Source organism: Chaetomium globosum, genomic scaffold (assembly GCF_000143365.1).
Source record: "Chaetomium globosum CBS 148.51 scaffold_2 genomic scaffold, whole genome shotgun sequence".
Lineage (NCBI taxonomy): Eukaryota > Fungi > Ascomycota > Sordariomycetes > Sordariales > Chaetomiaceae > Chaetomium > Chaetomium globosum.
In genome coordinates this window covers 4718783-4730101 of record NT_165977.1, presented here as the reverse complement: position 1 = coordinate 4730101, position 11319 = coordinate 4718783, and the positions used below count along the sequence as shown (strand labels likewise).

The 11319-nt window shown below is 59.2% G+C and overlaps 5 protein-coding genes across 5 annotated transcripts; 4 read left to right on the top strand and 1 right to left on the bottom strand.

Annotated features, from left to right (window-relative positions):
- Window positions 1–2039: 2039 nt before the first annotated feature.
- Window positions 2040–2585, top strand: CHGG_03609 (uncharacterized protein; the record flags this gene model as incomplete). Its single annotated transcript, XM_001230124.1, has 1 exon — window positions 2040–2585. One exon carries the CDS (start codon window positions 2040–2042, stop codon window positions 2583–2585), a length of 546 nt encoding a protein of 181 aa, XP_001230125.1.
- A 581-nt stretch (window positions 2586–3166) lies between these two features.
- Window positions 3167–4279, bottom strand: CHGG_03608 (uncharacterized protein; the record flags this gene model as incomplete). Its single annotated transcript, XM_001230123.1, has 1 exon — window positions 3167–4279. One exon carries the CDS (start codon window positions 4277–4279, stop codon window positions 3167–3169), a length of 1113 nt encoding a protein of 370 aa, XP_001230124.1.
- Window positions 4280–4973: 694 nt separating this feature from the next.
- CHGG_03607 (uncharacterized protein) lies at window positions 4974–6395 on the top strand (the record flags this gene model as incomplete). The annotated part of the gene is made up of 1 exon (XM_001230122.1): window positions 4974–6395. The coding sequence occupies one exon, from the start codon at window positions 4974–4976 to the stop codon at window positions 6393–6395; it is 1422 nt and encodes a 473-aa protein (XP_001230123.1).
- Window positions 6396–8062: 1667 nt separating this feature from the next.
- On the top strand, window positions 8063–9983 carry CHGG_03606 (uncharacterized protein; the record flags this gene model as incomplete). Its single annotated transcript, XM_001230121.1, has 3 exons — window positions 8063–8227; window positions 8322–9672; window positions 9724–9983. 3 exons carry the CDS (start codon window positions 8063–8065, stop codon window positions 9981–9983), a joined length of 1776 nt encoding a protein of 591 aa, XP_001230122.1.
- A 366-nt stretch (window positions 9984–10349) lies between these two features.
- On the top strand, window positions 10350–11184 carry CHGG_03605 (uncharacterized protein; the record flags this gene model as incomplete). The annotated part of the gene is made up of 2 exons (XM_001230120.1): window positions 10350–10493; window positions 10546–11184. The coding sequence occupies 2 exons, from the start codon at window positions 10350–10352 to the stop codon at window positions 11182–11184; spliced, it is 783 nt and encodes a 260-aa protein (XP_001230121.1).
- Window positions 11185–11319: the final 135 nt, after the last annotated feature.

Sequence of the window (11319 nt, the reverse complement as noted above, 5' to 3'; positions counted from 1 at the left end):
GAAGCAGTGACGGGCCCGAATGGGGTGCACCCGACCTCACGAGCAGCCTCGGCGGGGAGTGGGATCGACGACTGTAGATGGTGGGGTCTGACCAGCAGGTACCCTTCGGTGCGGTGGTGCTGGCGGTGGGCGAGGGGGGCGAGTGGGGGGGGTTGGAGGGTGAGGGTTGAGCGGGGGGATTGGGGGGGTGAGGGTGCCGCGGGGACGGTGTGTTGGGGGTTGAGCGGCACCAGGGGTTGTTGGGGTTGGTGGTGGTTTTGATTCGGATTGTTTTGGTTGTGCGCGCGGGGGTGGTGAAGGCGGGGTGGCCGAGGGTTTGGATGTCGATGACGTAGGTTGTGTTTTGGGGTTGGAGATGGACGGTGAGGAGGGTGAGCGTGCCGTGCCGTGAGAGGTTGTCGCCCTCGAGGTCGATGTACAAGGTCGTGCCCGGGGCGATCTCGACCAAGACTTGGAGAACGGGAAGGGCCGAGATGATGACCGCCGGGGGCATGTGTCCGCGGCGGGCTGTAGATGGCGGATCGTGCATTGTTGTGGTTGTTCGGTTGGATGGTTGTGTTTTTCCAACGGATTGTGAGAATTATGGTTGGAATGGAAGAGAGAAGTACAGGAAGACATCATAGTTATAGAGGACTGTCACTAAGATGTTTGTGGTGTTCCACACTTGATGAAGTCCGGAGAACACACGAGATGTTGTGATGTAAACAATGGTATCTCAGGGCCCTGGGCCTGGGTGATAGTCATATCTTAAGTCGCCTGGCATATGGCCTGACATGCCAATGCCTGCCCCACGATGACGATGTCCTCCATTGTCCTGGGATCCCTGGCCAAGACAAAAAGGCGAGTCGCGTTTGACACTATGTGGTGAATACATGTCGTTTTGTTGGGTATTGTTTCACCAAAGACAACTAGACCTTTGTGTACAGAGGCAATTGACCGGCGACTGCTTTCCCTCTACACCGGCGGCCAGCAGGCTCAGCAGCCTTCCGATCTTATCGCTGTCTCTGCGGTTACCCGGCGATGCCCCACTAGCCGGCAGCCATATTGATCTCTGTATCGTAATGCTTTCGTCTCCTAGTGAGCGAACCTCCCCCTAATGGGCTTGGAGGTTCTGAGCCTTCTAAGCTTTTGGCTAACCACTTGATTATCTTCTAGTTTGAGATTAACAAGGCAGTTTCCGGGTTGCCGAGTTTCAAGCGTTATTAGAGATAAAGACTATACGTGATATTTTAATAATAGTGCTGGAATAAATACCTGGGCAAAGCCCTCTTTACCTTTGTTTCATATGGATTATCTGATCAGTGCCACCCCGCGGGTGAACATGATTTGTTCCGGCAACAACTAGAGCTGCCGCTGCAACATGGCTTGGCATCGATGCAGATGATGTCGTCTCCAACACCTATTGGCTGCGCCATGATGATCCTGCTGGATGTCAGCTGGCTGAAGATGCATGACACCGCAGTTGGCAGAGCTCGTCGAGGTTCGGTAGCAGTGGGAACCCCCTCGAACCCTATCTGCTCTGGCCGAAGGGCCCTGCATCCTACGGGGTGAGGACAACCACCTTTTTATTGGGAAGAAGAACGGGCCTGGCGACCCAGACCCCAACCCAAAGAGCCGCCGTTGCCGGCATGGTCGCATTCAGGTATCACCAGACGGTCCTGATTCGGGAGACTAGCGGCACTCGCCCACCCTCCAACTACGCCCGTCGGACCACTAGGACGGCTCCGAGAGAGCTGCAAGTCATGCAAGAGCGGTCGTTGCAGCCTAATGCCGAATAAAAGGATAAGGCAATGGGTAAGGGCTCATCTGGTGGCCTCGAACAAGCTCCACGATGATAGGCTCCCTGATATGGCGTGCATCCGCGAGGGTGGTCTCAAGACGGGATCATCTTGGCAGTCGAACGAGTCAATCAAGTCCTACGATACTCCCGCATAAAGCGCCCCGAAGTCCCTGGACAGCCTTACCGCCCGCCTTTACCCGTGATCTCTCACCGTCATGCGTTCTCATCCAAACTCTCCGCCCGCCAGCCCGCCACGACCATGGAGGTGACAACACCAACACCACCAACTCCCCATCTCCAAGCCCGCACGCGCATCATCACCCAAACCATCACGCGCCCCTTCACCACCATCACCGCGCTCGTCACCCTCGGCGGCGACAGCCCCGAACTGACCACCAACAACCCCCCACCCTCCCCAACACCACCACCACCACCGCCCGCACCCACCAACCAACAACTCGCCCCCGCCGCCCCGCCCTCCGCCCTAACCCCCTCCCAACTCGGCGCAGTGCTCGGCTCCGTCCTCGGCCTCGCCACGCTCATCCTCCTCATCTGCTGCATCCTCTCGCTGCAGCGGCGCAAGCGGCGCCTCGAGCGCCAGCAGAACGATCGGTATTACTATTACGACGATGGGGATGAGGACGAGGACGAGGAGATGCGGGAGCGCGGCCGGTGGCATTCGCGGAGCGGGAGGGGATCGTGGACCACCGTGCCGCCGCCGGTGAGGTTCCCGCCGACGCCGAGGTATACGACGTATTCGCAGACGAGGGAGAGGCAGATTGGGGGGGTGGGGCGGTATCCTTGAGGGGGGGTGGTATCTCTGGAAGAGGGCTGGTAGTTGAGGGGAAGGGGTGAGGGTGTGTTGAGGGTCGTGGTGGGACGAGGGATGGGGATGGGAGGCTTTGTTGTTGGTCGGGTGTGGTGCATTGCGGGGGGGTTATGATGAGTTGAACCATATCTACATACCCATACATCAGTTAGCCACTTCGCTTCCGACCCTTTGTTCAAAGGCTTGGGGTAACTCCTTGCTCACCCAATCTCATATCCTTTCCTACACTTGCCTGAGATTATATGCGTATAAACCGTCTTGATACCTTACGGAGCTAATCGAACATGGGCTACGTCTGTGCTTGCCAATCATGCATACGGTGGGCAATATAAACAATAAACTACGTAAACGCCTTTGATACCCCCGGCGATCCACAGCGAAACCCCTGAGAAGTCGTCCTGGTTAAGATTCGTTTTGGTAACGAGAGCTACGTATGCTAGACAGGGTGATAACAGACGGTGGCTTTGGAATTGGATAAATAATTTGTCTTCTTATAGCAGACTCCTAACGCATTTCTCGCACTCCGTTATATTACTGCAACAAATAGACTGCCATCTTCACGGGCGCGGCTTGCAGCCCGGGCCGGGCTTTGGCTCCACCTGCTGCGTGAGCAAGGCCAGACGCCACGGCAGCGCGTTGTACTCGCCCTCGTCCTTGGCGGGATCCAGACCCTGGTACAGGAACCGCAGCGGCTCCGACACATCAATGGTCAGAGTCTGATCGGTCAGGCTCCGGATGACCTCGCCGTGGCTGATGCTGCGGGTCCAGGCCTCGCCGTTCTCAAACTCGACGTTGTTGGCGCGCGCAAAGGGGTTCTCCTCGGTGTCGGCCAGCGGCTCCCACTTGCCGTCGATCTTGTCGGACGTCCACGAGCGGAAGTAGCGCTGCGAGTCGGTGCCGATGGCCTCGATCAGCATCAGGTACTGCTGCTTGCCCTTGCCGCCCTTGACGGCGTAGACGCAGGCGGCCTCGAACAGCTTATAGCGGTCCGGGTCCTCCATGGCGATGACGGGCTCGCTCATGCCCTCGGGGAAGTCGGCGATTGCCGTGTCAGACCGGTACAGGTGGCCGTTGTCGTCGGACGAGAAGAGATGGCAGCGCTTCTTGTCACAGATGACCCACATGTCCACCCAGTAGTAGGGGCCGATGTTGTCATTGATGATCTGCGGGCGGGCCGTGTAGAAGGTCTTGGGGGCCGTCCAGCCGGCGGGGTTGCTGATATCCGGGTTGGTCGAGTAGGCCGCGTTGTCGTTCTGGTAGACGAGGTACCACAGCTTCTGCGGCGCAAAGTAGAAGACCTGCGGGGCCGCGCGGTAGCCAACGCCCAGGGGCGCCTGGTCGAGGTAGTAGTAGTCGGCCGAGCCGGCCTCGTCGAAGGAGGTGAAGTTGAGGTACATCATGTTGTAGCCCTCGGCCTTGGCCGTGCTGGCGAAGACGTGGTAGGTGCCATCGATCTCGATGATGGTGGGGTCCTTGAGGCCCGCGAGGTCGCGGCCGTCATCCTTAGGGCCGATCAAGGGGCCGGTGGAAGTCCACTTGAATTTGTTGGGCAGGACTGCGGGTTTGGCGGGTTTGCGGGCGGCGAGAGCGGAGGTTGAGGAGTCAGAGGTGGGCATGGCGCAGACGACGCCAGCCCAGAAGGCGGCGACGGCGACAGAAAGAGACCGCATGTTGGGTGGTGCGCTACTTCGCCGGAGGTTTAGAAACACAACACATGGGCGAGGTTACCCTGAGGCGCTGGCTGCCTTATAAGTCATGACTGATGGATGCCGAGAAACACAACTGGCAAATTGCCGATCTCAGCCCCCGGAGGCCGTGTCAGTCGGCGCCGTCCGGTTAAACGCGCCGGCCCCCAATCGGATATCATCATGGCCGCGTCGATTGCCAAAATTGGAAGATGATGCTGAGGCCAAGGAAGTGTACCGCGCGCTAGGAGACAACCCATGGTTCTTGGTGAGGAGAAGGGCTAGCCAAGAAACATCGTGGAGGCTGGGGCCGGTGGTTTAACCTGGTTCTTGGGTGGTTTATGCAAGGGGCGTCTAGCGAGAAAGTCTTGGGGGCCCTGGGAATCGTACCTTAATGACGGGAGATTTGGATGGCAAGCAGATCATTGGAGCGCATCCCCGGGATTTGTGACGTTGTCTAGAACCGTCTCTCGCATTCAACCGGCCTGTATGGGGCGGATGTCCACCGTTGTGCGGGGAGAAACGGCGTCCGTACAAATAGCCGGCGGGACCTCCCTTCCGGGACCAGGATAGGGCCCGCTCGTCACGGCAAGCGATCGGGTTGGCGTCTCTAGCTCCTTCGTTTACCTGCGCTTGCCCGGCCTTGGAAGCTTAGACCGGTCTGGAGGAACGGTTGAATATGCGCCTCTCGAGCGGTTTCTTCGCCGCCGTGTCGGTCCTGACCGCATGGCTGGCAGTCCCGGTTCTCGGTTCCCCGGCGGTTAGCTATGACAACTCGCTCGTCCAGCAGCGTGCAGACCCGCACATCGTCAAGCACACCGACGGGTGGTACTACTTCACGGCGACGGTCCCTGAGTTCGACCGCATCGTCCTCCGCCGGGCGCAGTCCATCCAGGCGCTCAAGGATGCTTCCGAGACGACCATCTGGCGGCGCAAGTCGTCTGGAGTCGGCAGCGGGCAGGTGTGGGCACCGGAACTGCACTTCATCGACGGCAAATGGTACATCTATGTGGCGTTAGGGGTGGCCAACCAGTGGCGCATCCGGGCGTTTGTGCTCGAAGGCACGGGCAGTAACCCGCTCGCGGCGAGCTGGACGGAAAAGGGCCTCATCAAAACCAACTGGGACACCTTCTCGCTGGACGCGTCCACGTTTGTGGCCAACGGCACACGGTACCTAATCTGGGCGCAGCAGGAACCATCACGGACAGACGAAAACTCGAGCATTATGATCGCGCCGCTCCAAAACCCCTGGACAATCCGCGGCACGGCCATCGCCATCTCCCGGCCGACCCTGTCATGGGAGCGCATCGGATACAAGGTCAACGAAGGCCCCTACGTGATCCAGCGCAACGGCAAGATCTTCCTGACGTACTCGGCCAGCGCGATCGACTACAACTACTGCATGGGCCTGCTGACGGCGACGGCGGGAACGGACTTGCTGAACCCGGCGTCGTGGAGCAAGTCGCAGAACCCCATCTTCACCAGCAACGCCAACACCAACCAGTGGGGGCCGGGCCACAACTCCTTCACCGTGTCCGAGGACGGGCTGAGCGACGTCATGGTGTACCACGACCGCGGGTACCGCGACATCAACGGCGACCCGCTCAACGACCCCAACCGGCGCACGCGGGTGCAGAAGCTCTACTGGAAGGCCGACGGGACACCCGACTTCGGTGTGCCCGTACCTGAAGGGGACACGCCGGTCCGGCTGCGGGCTGCGTCGGGTGGGTACGTGCGGTACTACACCGGGAGCGGGAACCCGTCGGGTACGGCGGCACTGGCCGATACGCAGTTCCGGATTGTGAACCCGGGGTTGGCGGGCGGGAGTACGGTTAGCCTGGAGTCGACGAGCAACCCGGGGTTGTTTATGCGTCGGGTGGACGGTGGCAGGGTGCAGTTTGAGAGAAGCAGTGCGTTGACCTCGGCTGCGTCCAAGGCATCGGCGAGCTTTAACCTCGTCGAGGGGCTTGTCGACAGCCAGGTTATCTCATTGGAGGCATCGGATGCCCAGAACCAGGTTCTCGGGCTGGAAAATACCGGGAGGCTTGTGGTGGTGTCGGCGGAAAGCACACAGGCGCAGACGACGTTTTTTCTAGAGTGAGAACGGCGATGAACTGCCAGAGACAGGTACCTAGGTGCTTATACCTTCAAGCGTCTGGCATGGTTCTGGCTTATTTTTGCCATGTTGCGGGTGAAAAAGAAGTTGGTACAAAGTAGTAAAATACTAGAGGCTGTACATACCTGGCATACCTGTGAAATCGGAATAATCAATTCCAACCCCGTCTCCGTCTTGGGACCGATCCGGGCAGCTCCGGGTCCCGATGATGAGTGAATTAGCCTTCAAGTTGACTTGAAACCTTAACGGAAGGTGAAATCACGGAAGAGAGCGGCTTTGACGGTCTGCATCGGGGTTTGGATGGGCAAGCTCGGAGGAATCCCGGTTACCCCGCATCCGATCAACCCCCGGAGCGGGTCTTGCGGGGCGACCGCCAAGGCGCGGAAATCCTCGGCTCAGCTCCACGGCTTGGTGCGGAGGAGCCTCGGTTTGATACATAAAACGAGCCATCGACGATGAAATGGCCTTAACTATGAGATGAATTGATGAGACGAGGTCCAAATAGGGAACACTGATATAAATATCTCGAAATGACAGAAATTTGGCTCATCAATGCCAACCGAGGCAGTTCCACTTAGCGGTTCACACACACTCCCTCCGCTGATTCCACACTGCTGTCATGCGGGGAATGCGGAGGCAAGTTGGATAAGGTAAGACGGCCGGCCATGTTCGGCAACCAACAGAGCGCTGCACAAATAGCTGCATCTCTCTTGACACGAACTTGCAATAGCAGCCAGCCATTTGTTAATTACCAAAGCAAGCCAAGTGACGGTTGGCCCGGCCCTGGCCGTAGCGTATTGTTAGGTAACCCAATTTCAAGGGATCAAGGTCACTTGACGTCTGTGCCGTCATCAGAGGACAAACGCGACAGGGACCCGGGGCTTAAGCCGAGACCACTTACACACTTACACCGGCAATGACCGCCCAATAAATACGGACAGCCAATGGTCGATGCGTCTTTCCTTTGAGTTGGCTTTGTTTGACTTACATCACATTGGGGAACCACTTTCTCGAATTCAACCAAGCCTATCTCAGGTACCGTGACCGCTCAAGCCCACATCTTCCCATATCTGCGCTGTCAAACCCCTGAGACATCGGAAGCGGAGTTCGGGAGCAAGGGACCAGACACCCAAGCACATTTCTAAATTCTCAAAAACACCCAAGGGAAACGACGTCCGGTTCTTCGCTTATCGGCTTTACCTTTGCACGAGACCACCATCCAGAATCCAGAACCCGGCTGTCGGGAACCCACCCTGCCATCTCGAACACCCTCCCCGCATCCCCTTATCCCATTTGCCGCGATGCCACCCTTGTTTCGGGCAACCCCACCCCGGGCAACCACTGCCACTCGCGTCCTCCAGGGACACCACCGTCATACCGCTGCGGCAGCCGTGACCGGGATTAACCGTTCGAGAGCGCCCCGGTTCATCTCATCGTCCGCCCGGCTCAACGACGGCAGTGCATCCAACAACTCAATAAATCAGGGGAACGCCACTCTTCCGCGTTCACCATCCACCCCTCTGGTTTCGTCAAACCCCTTGACCAACATCAACACCACCACCGCCGCCGTCACTTCTAACACCCTTTCCTCCACCACTGCCCCCGTCTCGCAAACCCGCTGGTCGTCCACATCCGCAACCAACGCCCCCAAGATGTACACCACGTCGTTCGCCTTCTTCGAGGCGCTATGGGACGCCGGCGTGGAGTATGTCTTTGTCAACCTGGGCTCCGACCACCCCAGCATCATCGAGGCCATGGTCAAGGGCTCCCGCGAAAAGAAGGGCCAGTTCCCGCGCATCATCACCTGCCCCAACGAGGTGAGTCCACTCTCCCCCCCCCCCCCCCCCCACACCCCTTTATCAACCAACCCCTTACACCCCACCCCCCACACACAAACTAACCCCCCCCCAGAGGGGGGGCCATGTTCATGGCAAAAGGTTACGCGCGCCTGAACAACAAACCGCAAGCCGTGATCGTGCACGTCGACGTCGGGACCCAAGGGCTTGGGGCAGCCGTGCACAACGCGAGCGCGGGACGCGCGCCACGTGCTCGTGTTCGCGGGCATCTCGCCCATCACGCAGGAAAGGGGAGCTGCGCGGCTCGCGCACCGGAGTTCATCCACTGGATTCCAGGACGGTGCCCGACCTAGAAGCAGATCGGCGCGCAGTACTGCCGCTATGCGGCCGAGCTAGAAAGACGGGGGTCAATGTCAAGCAGATGGTGAATCGCGCGCTGCAGTTTGCGCGGTCGGGGCCGCAGGGGCCGGTGTATTTGTGTGGGTCGAGGGAGGTCATGGAGATGGAGATGGAGCCGTATGAGATTCGCCAGGAGGAGTGGGAGCCCGTGGAGCTGGGGGGGTTGCCGGCGGGCGCGGTGCGCAGGATTGCCGAGGCGTTGGCGGGGGCTAAGGAGCCGTTGCTGGTCACGGGGTATGGCGGGCGGAATCAGGCGATGCCGGCGGCGTTGGTGGAGTTGGCGAATACGGTGAAGGGGTTGCGGGTGTTGGATACGGGCGGTAGTGATATGTGCTTCCCGGCGGACCACCCGGCGTGGTTGGGGCTGAGGTATGGCGTGGAGGCTGCGGTCACGACGGCGGATGCGATCGTTGTTCTGGACTGCGACGTCCCCTGGATCACGACGCAGTGCAAGCCGAAGGCCGACGCCAAGATCTTCCACATCGATGTCGATCCGCTGAAGCAGGTCATGCCGCTGTATTACATCGCTGCGCAGCATCGGTACCGCGCGGATGGGTTGACGAGCGTGGAGCAGATCACGGCGCTGCTGCAGAAGGATGAGGGGTTGAAGGCGCAGTTGTCGAGCGCCGAGAGCGACAAGAGGTGGGCGGCCATGGAGGAGTCTTACAAGAAGCATTTGGAGACGATCGCGGTCCGGTCCAAGCCGCTCGAGAATGGCGAGTTTGGGACGAGCCACCTGTGCGCGAAGCTAAAGGAATTGTGCCCCGAGGACACCATCTGGGCCATCGAGGCCGTCACCAACACACTGTTTGTGCACGAAAGCCTCCAGCCAAAGCTGCCGGGGCAGTGGATCAACTGCGGCGGCGGCGGTCTCGGCTGGTCCGGTGGTGGCGCCCTTGGTATCAAGCTAGCGACGGACCATGAGGCGAAGCTCAAGGGTGAAAAGGGCAAGTTTGTGGTACAGATCGTGGGTGATGGCAGTTACCTCTTTTCGGTACCAGGGAGCGTGTACTGGATCGCCAAGCGGTACAACATCCCCATCTTGACTATCGTACTGAACAACAAGGGTAAGTAACGGCTTGTCTGGGTTCCTGCATGAGACTTACTAAAAATTGCAGGCTGGAACGCGCCACGCAAGTCCCTCCTCCTCGTCCACCCCGAAGGACTCGGGTCGCAAGCGAGCAACGAGGAGATCAACATCTCCTTCGACCCATCCCCGGATTATGCCGGCATCGCAAAGGCCGCTGCCGGAGGGGACATCCACGCCGCCAAGGTTGATAAGGCGGCTGACCTGGAACGGGTACTCAAGGAGGCCATCGAGGTCGTCCAGGGGGGGCAGACTGCGGTGCTTGACTGCAAGGTTTCCATGGGCTGCTAGGCGGACGTGTATGTATGTTACCGCATGGGTGCGAGCATTCATTTCGAGAATTCGAGAAGCAAACAAACACGTTTACTGGTGCGTTCGGAGGCAGTCCGTTTGCTGTTGCAGCTTGCGCTGCCTCCGCTCGCTCTGAGCCAACGAGGAGGGGAAGGCTCAAAATTCCGTTGAGGCCTACCGCGCGCCTGTGTAACACCCCAGGACGTGATGAGAGTTATTGCTTTGTGTGAAGTCGGGGTTTAAAGCGTGTGCCGTCGCCGGGTTTGGCGTTGATACGTTCGCTTTTCTAATACCAAGCGGACACCATAAACCACAATCCCTTCTTCACAAGGCAACTTTGCTTCCAACTCTCGTCAACAGTGAGCCATGGCCGACACGTCTGCACCGGAAACCCCTGTCACTGCCCCTGATGGCTATACCAAGCCGCGAGTAACGACTAAGACGATCATCCATGAATACCTCCTAGAACGTCTCCCCGTCTATGGTGAGCTTCGTGAGCTCCAGAGACAGGTAGTCCTTGGCCGTTCCCTCTTCCTAAACTACCCCTAACAGTAACTCTCAGGGCTGGGAGAGCGAAACGGGAGATAGCCACTTCCAACAACAGCGCCAGCGTGCAGACTACGCCGATGCCAGAACGAAGATCACCTTCTTCAACCTGATGCGTGACATCGGCTTCGAACTCGACAAGGCCACCTCCGCCCTGACCATTGATCATGACGCCGACACTCGCCCGGCCATTCTGGACCTCTGCATGGCCCCCGGCGGTTTTGCAGCGGCCGCCCTGCAGCGCAACCCGTCCGCCCTCCTCCGTGGCATTAGCCTGCCGCGCGAGCTGGGTGGCCATGAGATGTTGCTCCGCACGTATTCCTCCACCGACCCCAACGCCGACACCTACATCTCGTTCCGGGACATCACACTGCTGGCCGAGGAGATGGGCACCCCGCTGTCAAGCATCCCGGCCTCGCATCCCGATGCGGCGTCTTTCTCAGCCGACCGTCCCTTCCTTGACCAAAAGTTTGACCTCATCTTTTGCGACGGCCAGGTCCTGCGCACGCACGAGCGGCCCGAGTGTACGTTCCCTTCTGACCCGCCCCTCCGCCTTCAAGCAACCCACTTCTCCTACACTCCTCTGCCTCCACCCCCTTATCCCTCCCGTCTTCAACCCTCAACCATCCCCCACACCTGGCCCCCAACTCCCTAACACCCACCCAACCACCGCCCCAAACCACAACCCCCCCTAACTAACTCAAATAAAACACAGACCGCCTCCACAACGAACCCACCCGCCTCCTCACCACCCAACTCACCCTCGCCCTAACCCGCCTCCGCCCCCACG